This window comes from Mus caroli, unplaced genomic scaffold (assembly GCF_978045245.1).
Source record: "Mus caroli unplaced genomic scaffold, Mus_caroli_1 scaffold_9, whole genome shotgun sequence".
NCBI lineage: Eukaryota > Metazoa > Chordata > Mammalia > Rodentia > Muridae > Mus > Mus caroli.
This window is the reverse complement of record NW_028227264.1, coordinates 105,391,451-105,414,788: the sequence shown is the minus strand read 5'-3', so window position 1 is coordinate 105,414,788 and position 23,338 is coordinate 105,391,451. Positions and strand designations below refer to the sequence as shown.

General features: G+C 38.1%; 1 protein-coding gene across 2 annotated transcripts in view; it reads left to right on the top strand.

Annotated features, from left to right (window-relative positions):
* The window catches only part of Mettl25 (methyltransferase like 25), a 74,534-nt gene extending 51,415 nt beyond the window's left edge, over positions 1-23,119 (top strand). For both annotated transcript variants that reach the window (XM_021173972.3, XM_029482671.2), the window contains 4 exons: positions 6,037-6,130; positions 20,285-20,359; positions 21,003-21,074; positions 22,852-23,119. In XM_021173972.3, coding sequence (XP_021029631.1) covers positions 6,037-6,130; positions 20,285-20,359; positions 21,003-21,074; positions 22,852-22,953 — 343 coding nt within the window. In that variant the 3' untranslated portion in view covers positions 22,954-23,119. The remainder of the gene's footprint in view (positions 1-6,036; positions 6,131-20,284; positions 20,360-21,002; positions 21,075-22,851) is intronic.
* The last annotated feature ends 219 nt before the right edge of the window (positions 23,120-23,338 follow it).

Here is a 23,338-nt window from a genome sequence, read left to right as displayed (position 1 = left end):
AGAAAGGAAGGAAAGCAGTAACACTCAAATCTTTAATCTTGTGTATTTTCTAGCAGAAAATATTACCTAAATAATGAATGAAAAGATTTAAATTTTATTGAAATATTTCAACATAAATTAAGACAGTGAATATGCCATGTAAGTAATAAAATTGTCCAAGCAGACTCAAAATACATCTTGTTTCATAGTGAAAAAGTGAGATTAGCACTTTATGTTTAAGGCTGCTCTATTCTGAAGTTATCTAAGCAGATTTCATTGTTATAAATGGTGATTATAAAACTGGAGGGTGCAGACTAGTTATAGCAAGTTCTCACAAAATGACGGACATTACTAAAAACATAATACATCCATATTCCATTTGTGTATATCTTTATTCTACTCATTTATTTTCCATAATTTAAGTCTTAAAGGTCTTGGACCTGCATCTTTTTCTCATACTGACTAACAAAATTCAGTATCTATCCTTAGAACACTAAATGCTTCTAAATTCTAGTCAAAAAAAAAAAAGAAAAAAATAACCTTTTCTTGCAACTACAAAAGAGTAGGTCATATTCTGTATCAGAAATTCCATAACTCCTTTTCCTTAAGTGTGACAAGATTGTTGCATGGCTGTCCTGTAAGGACACAGACATAGAAAGGTGTTCTGAGAGATCCCTATATCAGTTTACCTGTAGCTCAGAGGCGACCCTTCTTCGTTTGCAACTTAGTAGTATAAAGCAGGAGTTCCATCCTTGCTCTGCAGGATGTAGCATTGGCTATGTTCCGACTGAAGTGTGGAAACAGACACTAGGCAGCTTGCTAAACCTCTCACATTATTTTTGTTAATGGTGTTAGTAAGAGCTAGCCCATGGAGCAGTTTAAGGGCCCAGTGAAGGAACAGTGTGTTCTTTACTTTGCGCTTCACCTCGTGTTTTCCTTTAACATTTCCACCATGTCCCAACTTAGTCTTGTTTGTATCCTTAGGTTTGCCTTTGTTTGTGTTCCTTCAGTACATACAGTAACTATAGGAATAGATTTTCCTGTTGTTGTGTAATAAGGTTTGCTCTGGTTGTTTGATAAATGATTGGGTCCACTATTGAGATGCTCCCATATTTGTCTGCTGTGCTAGACACTAGCAGTGTGCTCACAAACAAAGCCGTAGAGACTGTCCTTGGCTGCTGAGAATAGTGCTGACCTCAGTTCAACCCCTGGGCCCCACACAGTAGAATAAGAGGATACAGGCCCTTGCAAACTGTCTACTGTGTTCCACATAGGCGCTACAACACACCCATGCTCACAGTCACACATCTTATGTGTCATATCTTACACATAAAATGAATACTTATTGTGTGATACGCTAGTATAGAACTTTTATAGTGAGCTCAAAATTTGGAAAAAAGAAGGCAAAAAAAATGAAAGGAAGAATAAAATTACAATGTTCATCCCCTTTGGAAAAGCCTACTAAGTTAAAATATCAAGAAAAGAATAATCAGAAAAATAAAAACATGTGAAAGGAATGTTTGTGTCAGGATTCTAATTTCATCTGGAGTGCCAGAGGCGGCTTCCATAAGGAAGCACTGTTTGAGGTAGGTTCTGAAGGGAGTTTGGGCTTCCAAGGACAAAGCTTGAAAGTAGAATGAATGTTCTAAGAACAGTGTTTATAGTTAAAAGAAAGCATGCTCAAAAGCTGTGCAAGCACCAGTGTTGCCGAGGAGACAGTGTCATAACACAGTGTTGGAACACTCAGTGGGGCCAGGCCAGCCCGCTTCACTCAGGGCAGGGCTCTGGCTTACTCCTTACGATTCAGGATTCATGAGACACTCGTGAAGAAGTTAAACAGCAAGAGTGACCCAACCAGTGACCTTTCTAGTTCTACTTGGCTTATAGTTTCTTCCTGTTATTGCTAAAGACAATAATACAAAGATTTCAAATGTCTTATGTAACAAATTATTGTATAGTGTACTAGAGTAGTCTTAACAATAGCTGAGCTATAAAGGAAATGAAAATTGAAAATATTTCTTTTACTTTTAAGCAGTCTAAATTAATAAATTCAGGAATCAAACCACTCCACTTATACTTACATTCTGATGTTAGCCTGCAATGCCATCTAATTCTGGTCATTTTGATGTTACTTAACCAGCTGCTAGATGAGAGAGAGAGAGAGAGAGAGAGAGAGAGAGAGAGAGAGAGAGAGAGAGATCTGGTAGGTTGATCTCATGACAGTGGAAGATCATGTATCCACAACTATGTGGGAAGCAGGAATTGTACTTACTGGTAAAACAAAGGACAAAAGGTGGGTGGGTAGGTCGTGGGTCGGTGGGGAAGAGGGGTGGATCTGGGAAGAAGTGGGGGACAATGAATAGGCTGAAAACTTGGGAAATTCTCAGAGAGGAAAAGTTAAATAAAATTGCAGAAGGTTACTTAACAGACACAAATAGATATTGAATATTAAAATGTTAATAAAATATTTACACAGAAGGCTAAAAAAAAAAAATTCCAGGAGCCTAGAGGATGGCTCATTGGGTAAAACGCTTCCTGCTCAAGCCTTAGGACCCAAGTTGGGAATCTCATATATCCACATAAAACCACACCTATAATAAAAACCATTACAAGCCTAAAGCACAGTGGCAAAGCAAGAGAGCCATCAGCCTCGGCAGCCAGCCTGTCTAGACAAAGTGCTGGGTTCCAGGTCAGTGAGAAACCCTGTCTGAAGAAGTAAAATGGAGAGGAAAAGAGACACACACAGACTAACCCAGAAATAGGAGTTCAGGAATGGTTTTGCTTTTAGTAGAGTCAAAGAAAAGGCTCACTTGCTCCAAAACCTGATGCCCTCAGTTCAATCCCTGGGCCCCACACAGTAGAATAGGGTATACAGGCTCTTGCAAACTTCGTGCTGTCCTCCACATTAGGCACCATAACACGCCCATGCTCACATACACAGAATAAATGTAATTTTAAAATAAAAGGATACTATGCATAGAGACAGCTAATATGTCTTGTTCTAAGGACTGTACATGTGTTAGCCATGGTGATCCTAATGTTCTCTAATACGGAAGTACTACTGCTGATAGGGAGCTAGTCGATGGCAGAACTAGGGTAACAGAAAGCTACAATCCTGTCTATGTACTTTCTCTGTGGAGGAACGCCATAAGGTGACAGTGAATAGTGTACAATAGAGGCCTTTCACCAAGGGAAAGACTTAATGGCTTTTCCCTTTGGGTGGAGGGAAAATACCCTGAAGGCATTCTTAAGATGAAAAGCAGGAAGTGACATTAGATGGCATCTTTTGTGACTAGCTAATCAGTTCGGTTCAGTATTCTATGATGTTTCAGCTGTACCTGTCTACTATATCAATATCTGTTGGGCATAAGATGTGTAACTATTTGTCGAAACTAAGAATGACATATAGTCCTGTAAAGCATTTGTTTTGGCTTCCTCAGACTGTACCTTTTCAAACACCTTCATACTCAAGAGAGTGGTAGAATATCAGACTGAATGAGAAGATCATAAGGACTATAGACATTCAGAATAAGCAGATTGATAACTACTTTGTGAAAAAGACTTGGTGCACATGGGCTTTTCCGTGTGAGTTACTAATACAGCCAAGGAGGGTGGGGATCTGCTTCTCTGTTCAGAAGTGATTACCTGCACAGATAAAACAAATGGAAGTGTGGTAGACATTCCAAACCAGTAACCAAGCATTTAAGAGGAGAAAACCAGAGTCGACAATGTGTGTGAGAAAGTGCGGAAACATTGCTGTAAATGGGGGTCCTGGTTGTATAATTGATGGAATAGTTAGTCACAACTTTGGGGGTAGAGAAGAGACAAAACATTTCTAAAAGACAAAAAAAAAAAAAATCTTCTAAAAGCATGTAAACAGAAATGAAGAAAGGTTTCAAGGATGTGTATGGAGCACTGGTGGTGATGGAGGCAGGAGGCTCCAACTGGAGGGGGAAGTGGGAGAGGACAGGCTATGGGGAGGTCTAGCTAACAGGAGAGAACTTGGAACACGCCTTGTAGAAACCTATTGTAGAAGCTTCCAAAGGTATGTACATAGGCATACACATATGGGAAAGAAGTTTAAGCCCTGTTACCCTGTAATGGCACCGGCCCCCTCCTAGATACCACAGGCCCTCAAATAAAAACCCCAGTGCCACGTGTGGGGTACCTCTCTCTGAGTTGTTAGCCAATGAGGTAGCATAACCCACCTCCAAAAAGTTACAAGCTACTGCCATTTATTTTGGTTACCTTCCAGACGGTGACAGAAAAATCCTATTTTTTAAAAGACATCAAATAATTAAGTTGGAGGAATCAAGTTTCTACTCACCTGGAAGCTCTCTCCTCTCAGGCTGTTTTCATGGTTCTGGAACATTCCATGAATACTGATGTGGCAGAAAAATCATCAAAAGTCTTACTCAGTTGTGAACATTGAAAACTATGATAAGAGCTGGCATGCAGATATGCCACTGGCATGGCACAGATGGCATAGAACTAACCAGCAACATTCCAGCTGGTTTTAAAGCCCACCCCACAAGATGGAGTTCATGCCTAATACTGTTAACTGGGCCAAAATCCCATAACTGGCTAGGTCACAGACCCTAGGGAACAGCCCAATACTATTATTCTACTAAGTGGACATAGCAGTGCACTGCCCCACCCCATGCTCTTATCTTCATACCCATAGGTTAGTCTTTATATCCATACATATCTCGGCTAGAGAAGCTGGCTTTTGCAGTAGATGGTGATTAATATGGAGATCCACAGCTAATTAACCTGCAGAAAGTAAGAGACTATGGGTGCTTCCATTTACAAGAGGCATCTGTACCCTGCCTCTTCACCTTAAAGCCAGGGGCAGTGGCCTTCTATAGTAAAGCCGTATTTGCCAGGCATGACAGCATCATTGGACATACAAAGTTGTGACTCAGTGCTTAATATATCAATCCAGCCAAATTAGACACACGAGTGGGGGATGGGATCATGGACTCTCACCCCTATCTCAAGAGATATTAGCAGTTGACGGAGACTGGGAGACAGTCAGACAGTTTTTATAAGACCCCGGAGAGGCTACTCATTCTTCAATAGATGATGCACAACCCATGCACATACATGCAACACTTACTGGGCTTTATGGTTTACTAAGCACAGCACTTGGAGGAGAGAAGAAAAGGTGATGGGGGATTAAGGGAGGGAAGGGGAGGAGCTAAGAAGAAATAGGGGTGAATTTGACCAAAGTATGTGCATGGATACGTGTATAAAATTCTCAAACAGTAATTTACAAAATCATCCAGGGGATACTTGGAATTATGCTTATTTGACAAGGTAAGTAGAATTGAGGTTGCTGTCTTGACGTGTGGCTGAAGAAATCTAAGCTACATTGCTAAGGTAGAAGGGTAGAATATAATGTCTAACCATGGGTTTAATCTCTCACCAGCAAATGAGGCTTTATTTACCACTTTCGATAGCATGTAGGTACTGATGTTCTTTCTTTATGCCTCTGATTTTTACGCTTAACATTATGCTTAAGTTGTAGCCAAAATTGGGAGATGTGATAGTCCATCTTAGCATTATTTAAATTGAAAACTATTTCATGACACTTTGTTTAAATTGCACTGAAAATCTGTAAGACATAAATGAGTCAGACCCCAATTGGCTGTTAGTGCTTGGTAGCTCCCTGACTAGCTGAAATATTGCCCCTGTTAGAGCATGTTGCCATAAAATGTGTAACAAGCCAATAAAGGCAAAATGTGTTTTGAGCACAGTGGAAACTTGAGGACCTTGTTAAACTGAGATTTTTAATAGTATAAGTTTGAAGCATCTCTTTCATAGTATTGTGTGCAGAATATTATCTTCTACTGCTGCATGGTCCAAGAATTCTCCGAAGCAGATCCTGATATAATGTCACTTACAAATATCACAAAAGTATTAACTTCATTTTTATCACATCTGGATCTTGTGCCATATAGATGGAAGATATTTTAAAATACTCCATGTTGAAATTTAAAACTATCTATACTTGAAAGTGGAAAACCTAAAAAGATATTTGCTTTTGTTTTGCAGTGAACAGCACGTTGGTAAAATGTATTCCAAATGTTCCTCTTTTCTGGAGTATGTCAGAATGTCTCTAAAGAAGCTTGGATTAGATGAGTCCAAGGTCAGTCAACGATTACGCTTTATTTTCACATAGTACAAGAATTGCTGGTAGAGTCACGGGTTGAGGCAGGATAGAGTGGTTGGCTTTCTGCTCATCTCCCTCCTGTGAAGTCTCAATTGTATTGAAATTAAGCTTCTGTTACCTTTTTTGCAACTCACCTTCCCTGTCAAACATATGGAAAGTTTATTATTGTGTACCAAAGAGACTTTTTTAGGTTATTTAGTTAAAAGAATAACTTCACTAAATAAGATAGGGTTGAAAGGCAGAGCATTGTCAATGTAAAATTAGAATTAAATAAAGAAGAAATGAATAATTTTAAAGTTATTTATTTGCAGTTTTATGGCTAACTATAACTTATTGAATTCAGAGAGCCTGTAAGTGTGCTCTTTCTATTAAGTTGTAACATCACAGTAGATCTCATCTTACATTGTTTATAATATTGTTGCAAGTAAATAGTAAGCTAGATGACTCTAAGGGGAAAACTCAATGTAATTCCAGTTATACATGAACTAAAAAGTCAAATTGAGCTACTGTTATTCTAACCTGTTACATTGACTTTAAATGGGAAAGTGATAATATATTTCTCAGTTTCTTTTCTGGTCCATGTGATAAAATGCCCTGACAAAGGCTTTAGGGAAGAATGGTTTAGTTTAGCACACAACTCTAGGTTAGATCCTTCCATAAGAGGCAGATCACAGGGAGTTGGTCATCTCATACCCACGTTCAAGTAGAGCTACCAGCACCAGCTCACTGTCTCTATTGTTACACAGTCCAACGGGCCCTAGCTCAGGACTGTGCTGCCCACAGTGAGTGGGCTTTCCTCCTGAGTTTGTTATGTAATCAGTGTAATCCACCATAGACACGCTCACGGATGATCAGGGTATAGACAGTCCTACGCTGAGTCTTCCCATGGGGTTCTGGATTATGCCCAGGTGATAATTAAAACTAACCATCACAATACGAGATTATTCTTTTGAAAGAGAAAATGTACACAGGCTTAATTATTGCATCAAAGTTAAAGAACATATTTGTCTACTGTCCTGGTTGTCACTGTGAGATGTTTGCTTATTTATTTCTTTAAGCAGCTAGTTTGGTAGTAGTTTTTTCGTTGTCTTCCCTATCAAATGGTTAAGAAAGAGCTGAAAAATATAGAAATAAGTAAATGACAAGATAGATAGAATTCCCCCAGTATTTATACACAGTTGTTAGCTGCATGACACTACTTACTATTCATCTCTATTAGTGTATAATTAATTAAGACCTAATTGATAAAACTCTCATAACTAGTTTTATTTAATAAAATGAAGCCTCTTTTACTTTTGAATGAATAATTGCACAGGACACTATGGATTACTCAAAGTGAAAACTACTATACTTTTCCAAAAACAGCACACAGACTAGAATTCAGGACTAATGCTTATTCTTTCTTCTGTTTTTGTCTTCTCAAATTTATTAATAGTAATATTAATAGATAATAGTAACCACTGTAAAAGTTTTTCATATATCTCTTAATGTGGAATTATTAGAATATTTAACTTTTACTAAGCACTTTGTGAGAGATGCTCTGCTAAGGATATCACATTGCCTCATTTCCTCCTCACAAATACATCTACAATAGATAACTGAAATCATAGGGTAAACCATGGATTTCCCCAAAGTGGAGAGATACAGGAGACTGTAGACATGGGAGCAAACTTTGACGTATACACGAACCACAGTGAGAAATCTGGCAGTGTCTCAGAGGCTCAGGATGGACAGTTGTAAGAATGAAAAACTGGAGATATGAAGACAATTATGAGTGGTCCCCACGCTGTTGAGATGTTTGCCTCTGACTATAACCCAGTTCTGATGAACATTGGAGAAAAGGCCCTCACTATTGAGGCAAGGGCAGTGAAAGATCATTTTTCTTAAGCGATTTGTTCTTACTAAGATCCACTTCTAAAGAGACAGTATTTAATTAGAACACAGCTACTGGAGTTTCATGTATACCTAACAGAAGAGGGCAAGGGAAGTAGCCAACATTAGTCAGTTCTATCAATCTGTCCCATACTACAGGACTTGAAAATACAGAGAAGTGCTGGGAAATTTCATAGTCCAGAAACACATTCAGTGACAGATCCAAGAATAAGATTACAAAATACGTTTTACTACCACACTATTAATGGCATGTTCATAAAAGTGATTTTTATACAGTACATCAATTTTATAACAGAAATTTGCAATGCACACTAAAGTCCAAAAGAATTTGAAGAGATGGAAGTCATCACAGACACATGAGATGTAACAAGAACACTAGAAATTATAATCTGCAATTGCAAATGGAGTAATGTGCTAAAAGTTGGGATTAAAGGACATCAGACAAGAGCAGATGGGCAGTGCAAGCAGATTTTGGAAACAGTTAAAATGTTTTAAAAATAGAAATACTTAAAAATATTATATCCAGGCAGAAGGATTATGGAAAGCCAGAGGTGGCAGATGCCTCTAAGGAAACAAAGCAGGACCAATGCACATATAAACTCTCACAGACTGTGATAGCCTGAGCCTGACCTGCACAGCTCCAACCTAGCACAGTGAAGTAGACATGGAGTCCCACCTCTAAGCCAGAAGCCTTGTGCAGTTGATATCTGCAGGGGAGGGGAAATCTCTCCAGTGGGGTGTCAACCGTGTTCTGCAACGGGCAACATGCTTTGGAGCAGTTGGCTATCACAAAACAAGACTCCATGGTTTTTTTTTTTGGCTTGGGGAACTTTTTGTGTGTGTGTGTGTGTGTGTGTGTGTGTGTGTGTGTGTGTGTGTGCATGTGTGTGTGTGTGCGCATGTGTGTGTGTTCGTGTGTATATGCACATATCTGTGTGCATGTGCCCGTGTATAGGGGTGTTTTATTGGGGTTGGTGGCCTCTTTGTTTCACTTTGATGATTTTTTTAATCTTACTTGTGTTTGTTTTGATGTTCACTGTTTCTGGTTTTGGAGAGTAAAGAAAAGCAAGAACATGACGTGTTAGGTAGGAGCAGAGTGGGTGGATCTGGAAGGAGTTAAAGGAAGTGAAAAAGAACAATCAAAATGTATTGCCTGTGCAAAAAGGAAAGATTTCTGAATAAATGACTGAATGGATGAATAAAAACGGAGTATAAGCAGACAGAAGGAATTGTGACTTACTAGGATTCTGAACACAGCCGAGGAAATGACCTAAGGGTTGAGAATATGCAAGCAGTGAACTCAATCAGACTGTAAAACAGAAAACAAACCAAGGATTCCAAGCACTGGACAAGCTAAAGTTTTATCAGAATGAAAAAAATAAAAGGAACAGAAGAAATACTTGAATTGCTAATGATGGAAATGTCTTCCGTTGGCTAGTTACCAAACCACAGATGCAGAAATCAGAGACCACGGCCAACACCAAGCAAGACAAGTTACCAAAAAAATGCATCCACATAGCTTTAATCAACAGAAAATCACAGCTACATTCTGTTCAATGTGAAAAGCAACATTTTTCTCAGTAAGATGAGAAGCAAGATTTTTTTCCTCCATACTTTTCGACATCATACTGTACCTACCGGCTCTCTCAGTCAGAGAAGAAAGGGGGTGAATGGTGTTTGATTGAGAATAAAGAAGACTGTTCTTGTTCAAGATGGCGTGATAATGTTCATGGAAAAAATCCAAAGAAACAACAAGCAATTAAAATAATAAAATTAAATAAGGTAGAATATAGACTATATAGAGAAAATTATTTCCTCTACACCAACAGTGAACAAGTTTAATGTAAATTAAGATACATCAGTTATTTATGTGAGCATCCTCTCTTAATGTGAAAGATACAGTTTTTCTAATAGAATTCAAAGGAAATGCCTCTCAAGTACAAAACTAGAAATAAGTCAAGGGGAGAGAGTCTGTGTTCATGGATAGGAAAATTCCCTGTTCTCAAGAGGTCAGTGCTCCTCAACTTGAGTCAGTGTTTCAGTACATCTCAGTCAGTGTTTCAAAAAGTTTCTCTGTAGATGTAGAAACTGTTTCTAAGTCTTTTATAGAAAAGAATCAAAAGGAGCTAACAATATTAACTGAAAAGAAAGCTTACAAGTTGTTACTAGGTAGCTTTAAGATTTAGTGTAAAGACAAGTTAATATTTGTAGAGTAATAGATAAATGGGTCCAGGAACAGAACTGAGAGCCCAGAAGTAGACCCACCCAAATGCAGCCAAGTGAACTTTAGTAAAGAGACAAAGACAATGGAGTAGAGCGAAAAACCTCTTCACCACATGCTGTTCAGACAACAGGGCAGACACAAGTAGATAGATGACTCTAGAAACAAACTTTACATCTTTCCCAAACTCGAAATGAGTCATACATAGAAATGTAAAATATAGGTCTATGACACTTACAGAAGAAGCAAAATCATAATTCATGAAGTTACCTAAACCTATGAAATGCATACTTCTGAGGCTGGATCCCAATGTAAAGTACAGTCCTGGGTAGCAATGGTGTACAGTCTGTCTATAGCCAATGCAGTGTTCTTGTGACACTGATGGGGCGTCTGCTTGTGTGCTGTCAGGGCACATTACAGGTGCTCTGAGCTTTCCTAAAAGAAATAGCTTAAGAAAAGATTACTCATGGTAGCTGCTTCAATTATACAAAATACATCTAGAAAGAGTCTCAGGAAAAGGCAAGTATCACTGACTAAAAAGACTGTCGTAAATGATTTCTTGCTTTTACTTAACTAATAGAGATGTTAATAATGGCCTATTGGTTTTCTCGTACAATCATGAGACCCATTTTATTTTGTTTTGTGTTTTAAATAGAAGTGATTTGAGGGAAAACAAAAGTATGAGCTGGAATACACTGAGAATGAGGAAAACCAGCAAACATCTTAGAGTCTGAAACAATGGGGTATAGGAATGGAAGCAAACTGATAAGAATGGATTTGGGGGTAGGTTATTATCTTGATTTTAAGCAAAAGAGATTTTTAAAAGTAGTGCCTTCTAGGTCTTTGTTTGGAACAGGGAAAGTGATAAAACCAAAATTACATTTCTGATATAAAATACAAATATTTCATTTTGCATGCATACCATGAAATAGAAGTATTAATTAAAATTTTCACCACAACCAATAGATATTTGTATGTAACATTATTTCAAGAAATCCTAAATGCTATATAGAATTTTAATTTTTAAATATACCAAAAGACTGAAAAGAGCTTTGACTAGATCCATAATTGTTTTATTAATGACCTTTCTGTGTAATTCCATGGGCAGCAAATGTACTGCTGTGCACTTAACAGTCTAGGTAAGCGAATTACTTACTACACCCGTTTAAATTGGAGTCACAAGAAATTATACTAAACATGAAAGGAAACCGAAGATTCAGAGACATCTCCTTTCAAAGGACACCAAGGCTAAATGTGCTGGATTTACACTGGCTCTCACAAAGCATGAAGAGTTTCTCCAAGAGTCTGCAGTCAGTTGTGAAAGCCAAGTGGACTTAGCTCTCAGGGCCTTCTTCAAACTCTGCACCACCGGTGGGCCTGTGGATCTGAATTTGTAGTGAGAAGCAGCTCCGTGTACTCAGCAGCACCTCTGGCCTCTGGCCACTAGATGTCAGCAGTAGAACGATTATAAACAACCTGGCATTTGCCAGAATTGCCCCTGTTGAGAGTCACTAATTTTGAGCTTTTTTTTTTTTTTTTTTCCTTTTATGATTCTCTCAGCAGCAACCTAAAGTCACATTATGTTCCTATGTTTTAAACTGCAGTTTACCATCACCAAGTATGGGAAAGGAAAGTCAGGCATACTGCAGACTGTTGGACATGGTTATCTTTGAAGACTTTTTGTTCAAAATGATTCCTTCTTAGCTCCTTCATCTTGGATAGTTGTAATAACCTTGGAGTGATGTTTATTGACACTTTTCATAAAGTATCGACTATTTTTAAAGCACATTTACCATTCTCCAAGCAAGTTAATTCTAACTATGTACCTCTGAAAAGAGTCAACTGTGACACAGTATCAAATACCTGTGACAGGTTTATAGGATTGTCTTCTTGTTGGAGGCTGAATAGTATTTTAGTGTGTGTGTGTGTGTGTGACATGCACACAGATACCAGGGTGTTTTTTTTAATCCATTAATCTGTCAGTGAAAGAGTAGATGGTTATTCCATCTTGGCTCTCATGAATAATGCTCCAACGGATACTGCAGCATAGATCTTCTTCCAAGGTGGTGATTTCATTTCCTCTGGATATGTGCCCAGAAGGAATATGGAGTCTCAGAGCTTAATAATTAAAACCCAAACATGAAAGAAGAGAAGGAGGAGCAATCCCCCATAGCTTACCTTTCATTTTTAAAACAAATCAAAACATCTATTTTACTTCCCCTAAGATTCACATTCCCAAGAAATACCTGTCTACATAATTGTATGATTTCTAAAAGTAATATGTATGTTAATTCAATCTTCTCTTGTTTCTACAAAGAAATACAGTGTCAATAATCTTTTGAGAAACAGTATGGTAAGTTTCTTACACCATGGTCACATGAGCCTCTTTGCCACTGGCTTTATCTGTCCATGCTTGCTTGAGAGGATTTAAGAAATTCACTTTTTGATGATAGTGGTGTTCTTGCGGCAGTCAGAGGCAGAGTAGATGGCAGTCCTTTGTTCATCCTAGCTTGATGCCTGGCTTGGTGGACAAAGCTATCTTATGCCTACAATTCATAAAAATCAAATCAAATCAAATCAAAGCTAGTCAGCGATGCGCTGGAGGACCAAGACAAACATCTGAACAGCACAAAAGAGCTGACCCTGGTTTGGGGCGGGGGATGCAGGTGAACCAGCCTCAAGGGCTAGAATTGGCCCTGCCACTCTTCAGTCATGAGGGCTGTGGGTACAGGTGTGATGCCTCGGCTTCCTTGACTCTTTACCAAACATGGCAGTCCAGAGGGTTGACCCCAGGCCACGTGAGTGAGAGAGCAGGTCCTGCACCTCCTGGACAGCGCAGTAAACCTAATCCTGGTGTAGGAAGCAAGGTGAGCCTGCCCTGATAGGGGTGGGCAAGCTGGCCCTGCCACTCGTCTGGTTTGAGGTGATGGGGGGAGGGGGGTGCTCTACCCTTCTACCCTCTCAGCACCTGCAGTATCCAGGAGAGCTGACCCTGGGATCATGAGAGAGCAGGCCCTGCACCTCACCTGGGCAGTCCAGTGAAGCTGGCCCTGATGGGAAACTCCTTCCTGTTATTCTGTGAGACAGTCTTCAGAGTGTGGGAGCAGGAGAGCTGGCCCAGCCCTTCACAGGCTGCATGCACCCCTTGAGAAAACAGGCCTCTGAACTTTGACAGTGCAACAGTGGAACTGGCTCTGGAGCTGTGGGTGACACTGAGCTGCCCTGGGGGCATGAGAAGAGGAGAGCTGACCCTGCCTCCTGCTGATGGCAGCATTGGGTTGCCTAGCTGGAGCAGTTCAGGAGAGCAGGTAGTGGGGAGCGGTTGGCCCAAGCCCAGATCCAGGTCTCTGAATTGTCAGACCCCAAATTCTGTATCACATGCAAATGCAAGTGTATATGCATCTGGGATGCATTCAAAGGCCTGCCCTGTTGTTCCAAAGCTGCAGGATCTCCATGACACGGGGCAACAGCAGAATAACAGGAAGGAGTTCTGATGTGGATCCAATATTGGTGGAGTTACAGAAATCACAGGTATTGAACCAGACCAATGAACATTTGCAAGTGAAGATGTGTGGACAGAGGGATATACTGTGGGACACACTGTGACATTCTACAGCTTTATTTGTTGTTGTTGTGTGTGTGTCTGTGTGTCTCTGTGTTTATGTGTGTGTGTGTGTCTGTTTGTGTGTTTGTGTCTGTGTTTGTGTCTGTGTGTGTGTGTGTGTGTGTCTGTGTTTGTGTGTGTATATTATTTGGAGGAGAGGATGCAAGAGCAAATGGTGAATATGAGGGGACACAGAGATGAGTGTACCTGGAGTGTATGATATGAGACTCATAACCTTACCTCTAGAGCCACCTCTTTTAATGCTTTTTGTTTCTTTTTCTTTATTTTGATAATATATACAAAGAATGGTTTTATTTATTTTTATTAGAATATATTTGTTGTACAAGCTGATTTTAATAATAGCATATTTTGTTCAATGTTATTCACTCCCTGCCTATTTAGACTCCTCCTTCTCAAATACGACCCTGCCGAATTTGCATGTTGCATCCATGCTATGTATATGGTGTCAGTATATCTGTTTGTCTGTCTATGTGTGTCTGTTAACTAGGTTTCATATCTTAGAAAAAAGTACATGACATTTGTCTTTATGTGTCTAGCTTGTTTCACTTACTTGTTTCACCAGCTGGGTTCATTTTCCTAAGAATGGCATAATTGCATGCTCCTTTATGTCTGAATGAAACTCCATTATTTACATATGACACATTTTATCTCTTTATGTATTAAGGAACACTTAACCTTGTTCTAAAAGTTGGTTATTGTGAATTATGCTCCAATAATCATGGTAGAACTCATTTCTCTTTAGTAGAATAATTTACATTCCCAGGAGTGGTATAGGTGGATCATATGGTAGTTCTGTTTTTAGTTACAGACACTATATTTAGAACTGTACTGTTTTCAGAATATATTTGCCATCTCTATTTTTTATTATATAAGGTACAGTCCTTCTCCTAACCTCTTTGGTCTGCGTAATATCCTGTACCTATTGATTTATATATGTTGAATCAATGCTGGCTTCCCTCAAATGAAACAAACTTGACTATATTGTATGATTTTTATAATGTATTGTTGAGCTGAGTTTGTAGGTATTTATTAGAAGATTTTACATCTATGTGTAGTTTCATTTTCATTTAATTCTAAGAACTTTTTACTTTTCTCCTTGATTTCTTCAGTAACTGCCCCTCCACCCCGTCATTTAGTAGCATGTTTCTTGGTTTCCATGTGTTTGCAGAGTTTCTGTAGTTTCTCTTACTACTTATTACATTTTTATTCCATTATTCCTAATAACATATGCAAATCAATTCGATTCCTCTATATTTTAGTGAATTGAAGTAAGGCCCTAATTGTAGATTCTTTTAGAGAAAGTTTCAGTAGCTTCAGAGTGTATGCTCTGTACTCTGTAGCTGTAGGGAACAAAACCTTTCAGACGTCTGCTATGTCCGTTTCATCTCTGACATGTTAAGTCTCAATTTTCTTTGTTGAATTTCTATATGAATTATTTTCTGTTGCTGAAACTGGGGTATTGAGGTCACCTGTTCATGTCATATGTAGGCCTGGTTGTTCTTTATGCCACATGGCTGGTTTTCTCAATGTAAGTGCCCCAACATTGGTGAGCATGTATTTAATTGTTGATTCTTCTTGATAGACTGTATTCCTTACAATATGTAGTAACTTAGTGACCTTTTTACCTCTTTAGACATTATTTGTCTTTTGTTTTCGTTGTGAGGTATTGTGCCTGCTTCCTACTACTGTTCACTTAATGCACTCTACTATCCTTTGTTTTTCTGTGTGATTCTTTATTGTTGAGTTGTGTCTTTAAAAACAAATGCCTGGATCTTTTGGGTTGATCCAGTCAACTAGTCTAAATGTCTTAATTTGAGCATTGAGAGCATTAACATCTTTCTACATTATCATTGAGATGTCTGCTGACTATGGTTACTACATTTCTAGTTGGTTGTGATACTGGTTTAGTTTGGTTTGTTTTTCTTTCTCCCTTCTTTATCTTAGACATGTATTGACTACTGAATTGGAAATGTTTGATTCTATTTGAGATTTCATTAATTAAAAAGATTTATCTGTGTGTGTGTGTGTGTGTTTGTGTGTGTGTGTGTGTGTGTGTGTGTGTTTATATGCACATTTATATATGGGACCAGTAGAGGCCAGAAGAAAGTGTTGGGTCCCCTGCATCTATGTCATAGGCACTTGACTTGCCCACCATGGCCATGTGCTGTGAGCTGAAATCTAGTCCTTCGCACGGACAGCAAGTGCTCTTAATGACAAAACCATCTCCTGCCCCACATTCTCATTTCTTAGTCTGTTCCTCGTGAGAGGTATTCTTCCGTGTGCTCCTGTGTTGTGACTTTCTTTTTCATGTGTGTGGAATTTCTTTTAAGTAACTTCTGTAATGCTTGCTTAGTGGGGGTGAATTGATTTCACTTGTGCTTATCTTGGAAAGTATTTTCCATCAATTTTAAGCTATATTTGCTAGATAAAACATAATTTATCTTGACAGTTATTTGCTTTCATGACCTGAAATATATCATTCCATATGTTTCTGGTTTTTAAGCTTGCTTAAGTTTTGTTATTACTGTGTGTGTACATATGGGAGAGTACATACCTTGGTGCAGTGCACATGTTGAAATCAGAGAACAGCTGTGTAGAGTCGGCTCTCTCCCTCCATATTTATGTGGTTTCTGGAGACTAAACTCAGGACAGCAGCTGGCACCTTTACCAACAGAGCCACTTCCCTTAGTTTTTAAGCTTTCTGTTAAGAGGTACAGTGTTGTTCTGCTGTGCTTAACATAGGGGGTAATGAGTTTTTCTCTTGCTACTTAGATACTTAGAATCTAGCTTTAACATGTTAAAAATGATATGTCTCAGAGATTCTTTTGTGGCCAGGTCTATTTGGAGTTCTAAATTGCTCTTGGACTTATCCATCCCTATCATTCCCTACGTTGGGAATTTTGTTATAACTGCATTACACGAGGAGGTTTTCTATTTACCGTAGTTCTTGAGCCAGTTCTGTGCTAGCCAGTGTCATCTCAGCAGCTTTCATCTCACCCTCTAGTGATAGGAAATAAGGCAGTTACTAAGTCACCTAGTCAGGTAAGTGGGAAAAAAAAATACTGAACGATTATGCAACTCTCATGAACTCATCCAGAGCTCCCTCTAAGTGTCATTATGGCCACCTTTGCTACACTGCAGTCCCTCATACTGATCTTTTCAAGAACAGAATAAGTCGATAAAAAGAGAGAAATCTCTCTTGAAAAGTAATTTATATAGATAGTTGTATTAGTTCCTTTGCTAGTGCTGTGATAGAACACCATGCCAAGACAGACTGTAGGAGGAAGTATTTATTTGGCTTATGGTTCCAGATTCTGTCATGACACAAAATCTGAGTAGGTGACAGGCACGGGGCAGGAAAAAATGAGAGCTCGTTGTTTTGAACTTCAAGAAGAAATGCAGCGATCAAACTGGGACTGGTGTGTGACTTTGAAATCCCAAAGCCAAAGCCTGTGCCAGTGACATTCTTCCTCCAGCAAGGCTGTGTTGCTAAACCTACCAAGCAGCTCCACCAAGTGAGCACCAAGTGTTCAAACATCTGAGTCTACGGAGGACATTTTCACTAAAACCGCCACAGTCTTCTATACACAAACACAGGCATCGTGACTGTGACTAGCTAGGTGGGGCAGTACATGATAGCATTCTTCTGAAGAGTAGACTCTGGGAATGGGACGGAAAGGAACTCCCCAATTTTAAAAAACTAAAATCCTTGCAGACATTGTCTAAGGCAGACAGTCAAGGTCATCATCAACAGTGACACGAGAGGTGGCTAGTGTGGCCCCTTGCTCTGAGGCATGGGCATGGCACTGTACTCCAGTGTCCTCCCTGCCCTCTTTGGTTTGTGAGGGAAAAAAAATCTAAACCATACCAGAAGAATATTCTGTAATATATGACCAATATTTCTCAAGACTTGTTAAGGTCATCAAAAACAAGAATAAGAAAGTGTCAAAGCTAATACAGCTAAATGTTGTACATCATCCTTTGTTTGATTCCAAAACTGAAAACGTAGTAAAATGTATGTAAAAGCCAAGGAAATGTGAATATCATATGGGCTTCAGTTAATAATGAATCCACAATAGTTCTTAAAATAAATATACCACTGTATAAGATGGAGAGGTGGGAGGTGGGGAAACTCCAAAAGGAGGTGAGATAGGGGAAATACATGATCAGAATACAGTTTTGGAAATGTTTTTCAAAAATAAAATACATATATGGAAATGATATATATAACATTATGAAAACTCAACTGAAACATGATTTGTGTGTGCGTGTGTGTGTGTGTGTGTGTGTGTGTGTGTGTGTGTGTAAATGTCCCCTCATGCTGACCTCTCAGCATGAAGACTGGTAACTCAGCGTGTAGCTGCACTTGCTGCTCCTGCAGAAGATCAGGATTTGATTCTCAGTACTCACATAGGGTGGCTTTAGTTCTACAGGATCTGTCACCTTCTGTTCTCTGTGGATAGCTACATACACAGTACACACACACACACACACACACACACAAACACTCAGGCAAACACGCATGCACATAAAATAAAAATCAATCAATATTTAGACAGCATGAGAAAACGTTTATCGTTTATGAATTTCTGCTCATGCAAATATTATCCTGAAGTATTTTATCATGTCAAATATTAGTGATTATAAAATAGTTGATGTGATTTTCATCTTATATGGGACATAAGTACACTTCTTTTTTGCTTTCATTTTCTGGAGGCTTTGAAGTATTTTATTTTAAATATCTAATAAAGGCAGAAAACGGTCTGAAAAACTATTACCTAGGCACATGAATTTCATTTTTCTAGATGCAAGCACAAGTGGATAAAACAACCCAAAACCTCCAAGGCCACAAACCTGCTCCCCAATTTCTATGCAAGACTCTAAAATGCTTCTGTATTTACTCTTTCTGAATTCTCATTTGACTACCTCTCTTCAGGTCTGTATTTTCCAATATATATATATATATATATATATATATATATATATATATATATATACATATATACATATATACATGTATATATGTATGTATGTGTGTATATATGTGTGTGTGTGTGTGTATATATACATATATACTCATATATACATATATATTTACATAGCTGCATGTTACTATATATATGCCTGTGTGTGTGTGTGTGTATATATATATATATATATATTACAAGTTAGTGAACAGTTAACAGAAAGATGATTCCATTTGAATTTTAATTCTTGAAATTCGTCCAGACAGAATGCTGGTCAGGAATACAAAATCCACTGGGTAGTAACACATATATAGTCTCTATATATTTATACATTATCCCAAGATATAAGCTCTATTTCAGCCAGAATAATTCAACAAATACAAGGTGGTTGGGAGATAGAAGAGAGGGCCTGAAATGACAGTTTGTTCACAGTTTTCCACTCCAGGTCTCTTAGAACTGACCATGTCCTTGACTGTACTCCATAGTCCTCACTTACAGTTAAACTACAGGTTTTCCTAGGGCGTGGAGATTGGACAACAGGAAAGAGTAGAATTATTTCAGTGCTTCCATCTGCCATTTAATGTACATTCAGTGCTCAAAGGCAGCAGGCATGCAAGAACAATACAGTTTACACATAAGTAATTTTCTCATTCATAAACAACCATTTCCCATTTTCTTCCTCTGGATAATATATATATAACTTATATATCCATAATATACTGAATTATCACACTTGGGAGCCACTTTATAGTCATATACAAGTCTGCAGTCAGCAGTTGAACTTTTTGGTTAGCAAGTCAATTGTTTGCATTTCTAAGCTCTTTAATGTCAGTTATATTATCACAATAATATAAATAATACATAATTGATGAAGTTACATAATCAATAAACTGAATGTAAACAACCTTGTTTTTATAAGGTGAGTATCTTCGTGAAGTGCTAACCAAAGGGGAGGCACCAGATGGAACAGCTGTTGAAATACATGAGAGCATCAGGAATGCTGGTGTACCCTGGAATCCCAGCACTTGGGAGGCCCAGGCAGGAGGACTACAAATCTTAGACAAGACTGGGCTACACATCAAGATCTTATCTCATGAAATAAAAATCAACCAACCAAATAAATAAATTACGTGTGTGATAGTTTGAGACTGGCCCCCAAAGACTCATACATGAATGCTCTGTCCCCAGTCGGTAGAACTGGGAAGGCTTAGGAGGTGTGGCCCTGTTGCAGGAGTTGAGTCGCTCGTGGTGGACTTGGCAGTTTCAAACCCCATGGCTCCCATTCACCTCTTTGCCAAAAAACAGTTTTTCTGACAATAGGGTTATCTTAAATCGATATTATGCTTCAGGTTTTATTATAGGAATTTTTTAATTATTTAACTTTAACCATTGATAAATTTATTGCTACTGTTTTTATTTCAAAGGTCTCTGAAGAAACTATAATGGACTACTATGAGAAATATAAGCCTAGAATGAATGAGCTAGAGGCATTTAATATGGTAAGTTATGCACACGCATACACACACACACACAAATTGTATTAGATATGATGCTAGACTCGAATAGTAGCCTATTAAATTTTATTATGGGTGGTAGTGATGGTGGTGTGTGTGTGTGTGTGTGTGTATGTGTGTGTGTGTGAGAGAGAGAGGGAGAGAGGGAGAGAGAGAGAGAGGCAGGAGGGGGAGAATTTTCTTTCTATGAGCAAACTATTATTTGGGATCATTTCCTATTTCAGAACTATATTAGGTGTCAGTAATGTCATAAAAGAGCACATGGTAGATTTCTTTTAAAGTGCATCATAAATGAGCAGAGTGATGCTTCGGAGTCCTTTGAACACATGGTGATCTCCAGAGCAGTCATTTCACAAGCTTTCCCTTTAATGAATTGCATTCTTAGGAGTCCTTTAAAAGCTTTCCATCCCATGATGGCTTCCTGGATCCCACCTCGTGTCTCCTAGAGGACATTCGTTTTCTGTAATTAGTAAAGAAACGCTTTTGATCTGTAGGATCCGTTTTCTGAAGATGCATGGTGGATATCGGCTATCTGACATATATAAAGTTCTGCAGATACATTTTCTCAAACGTAACTGTTAAACAAACCAACCTTTAAAGTGCCACCACCTTTTATGTGTTCTTGCAGTTGAAAGTTGTTCTGGCTCCCTGCATAGAAACACTCATTCTTCTTGACCGACTCTGTTATCTGAAGGAACAGGTAGGTTATGTTATTTTTCAATATGCAACATAGATTACAGTATGTAATAAGTAAATGAATGAATTAAGTAAAATCATATAGCTGGATACAGTTATTTCACACAAATTAGTAAGATGATGTCTCTCGTGCCCCAATGCTTTTAATATACATTCTATTTTCTGCTTTATGGATACACATATGTACAGCAGATGTTTTCAGAAAATTGCTGTAATAAACTTGATGTTCTTTTAATTGTACAATAGTTAATATTCATAGGCAGTGAATACAAGCAACCATATATGTTTTAGAGCCAAAATTAATTATGGCCAGATATTGAAGATCCTGTGTACAGATTTCACTTTGTAAGATTTGATCTTTTAATGTGCGTTGGACATATGTGTCCTTTAATGTACAATGTCTCTGTAATCAGGGAAGAGTGCTTCTCTCCCACGACCGTATTGTTTCATCCGTGTCCGCTGGTCTGCTGAGCTGAGGTTAATAGATGACTTTGAACTGTTTGATCCCTTTCATGGAATCAGCTTACTGCCCACCATAAATCCTTTACTTTAACAACCTTATTTTGTCATTTAGTGATGTTTTTCTCTTTTTTTTAATTAGATATTTTCTTTATTTACATTTCAAATTTTATCCCCTGTGATTTTTCTTTTCAGAAGACTTTGAAACAAAGGGGTCTAAATAAATGTCTTCATTTTAATTGGTGGTTTTACAGATTAAGGCAGTTTTTAAGTATTTAAATGATATACTTTCTTTTGCCTCCAGTTACTTCCCAGTCACACACAACACAGTCTTGATCCTAGTTGAGGGGCGAGACACTCAGTCCCTGCTTTAATAAGTACTCATTTTCCTTCTCAAAAGAACTCCATTGACCTAGGTAATCAGTTACTTAAACTAGCTCACAACAAAATTGATCGGTCCAAATAAAAAGATACAAGCATATGATCATTTATTTTGAATATTTAAATGTCTAATGAAGGTTCTCATATTACTTTTAAAAATCTAAGCTATATAATATCAAAAAAGAGAAGTAAAAGGAGTGATAAGCATCCTGCCTTTCAGACTCAGTTATTACATGCTAGGAGCATTTTGTAATGATGTCAGACATGTAGATTGTGCATGCACATGTGTGTGTGCACATTATTTATACTTTAAAGCTGTAATAATTGTTTACTGTTTATTTTTAATTTATATAGCATTGCCTCTTGTCTGTACAAGGTGAATAATATTTTGTCAAATACAATATTTGTTATTGGCCTTCTCTGCTTTTCTATATTGAAACAAAGAATACTGTGGCAGCCAGTCTCTATAGGTATATATGTTTCAACATCTTGAAAATAAAATTGTAGATGTTAATTTTTATTTAGCATAAAAGTTACAACCTTTGGTTTCTACTTATATTTTCTTTTTTTTTTTATTGGATATTTTCTTTATTTACATTTCAAATGTAATCCCCTTTCCTAGTTTTCCCTCTGAAAATCCCCTATCCTCTACCCCTACCCCCTGCTCCCCAACCCACCCACTCCCATTCCTGGTCCTGGCATTCCCCTATACTGGGGCATAGAGCCTTCACAGGACCAAGGGCCTCTCCTCCCATTGATGATCGACAACGCCATCCTCTGCTACATATATAGCTAGAACCACAAGTTCCACCATGTGTTTTGTTTGATTGGTAGTATACTTATATTTTCTATGTATTCATCTATGATCATTTATGTATTCTGATTTATCATCTTATTTACTCAAAAATGGTTGTATATGTAAATTCTTTATCAATTTTCAGGACGGTGTAGCCTGGTCTGCCCTCGTGAAGTTGTTTGACCCTGTGCAGTCGCCCAGATGCTACGCTGTCATTGCTCTGAAGAATCAGGGTGACCGCGGCTGAAGCAGAGTGCTAGACAGCCGGGCTGGGGACTTGCTCAAGGACTGCTTTCTTAAACATTTATATCCTGTTATGTAAACATTTTAAATCTATTGCCTAACAACACAAAATCATAGTGTTTTCATTCTCAAAGCATACAGTAATAAAATAAGAATTTATGTAAATATTATGATCAATGTTCTTGAGTGTGTCAATAGTAGATTACAATCTGATTTTAATTTCTGTTCAATATTTGGAAGCCTTAGTGTTTACCACACATCACATTTTAAGCTTTATTCACTCAATCAAGGAAATGATAATCCCAAATGTAGTTGTTATGAAATGCCGAATATTATGTGCATTTTCCAGAACATTTTGGAATATTTTTCCACATTGCTATAAAGGGGGA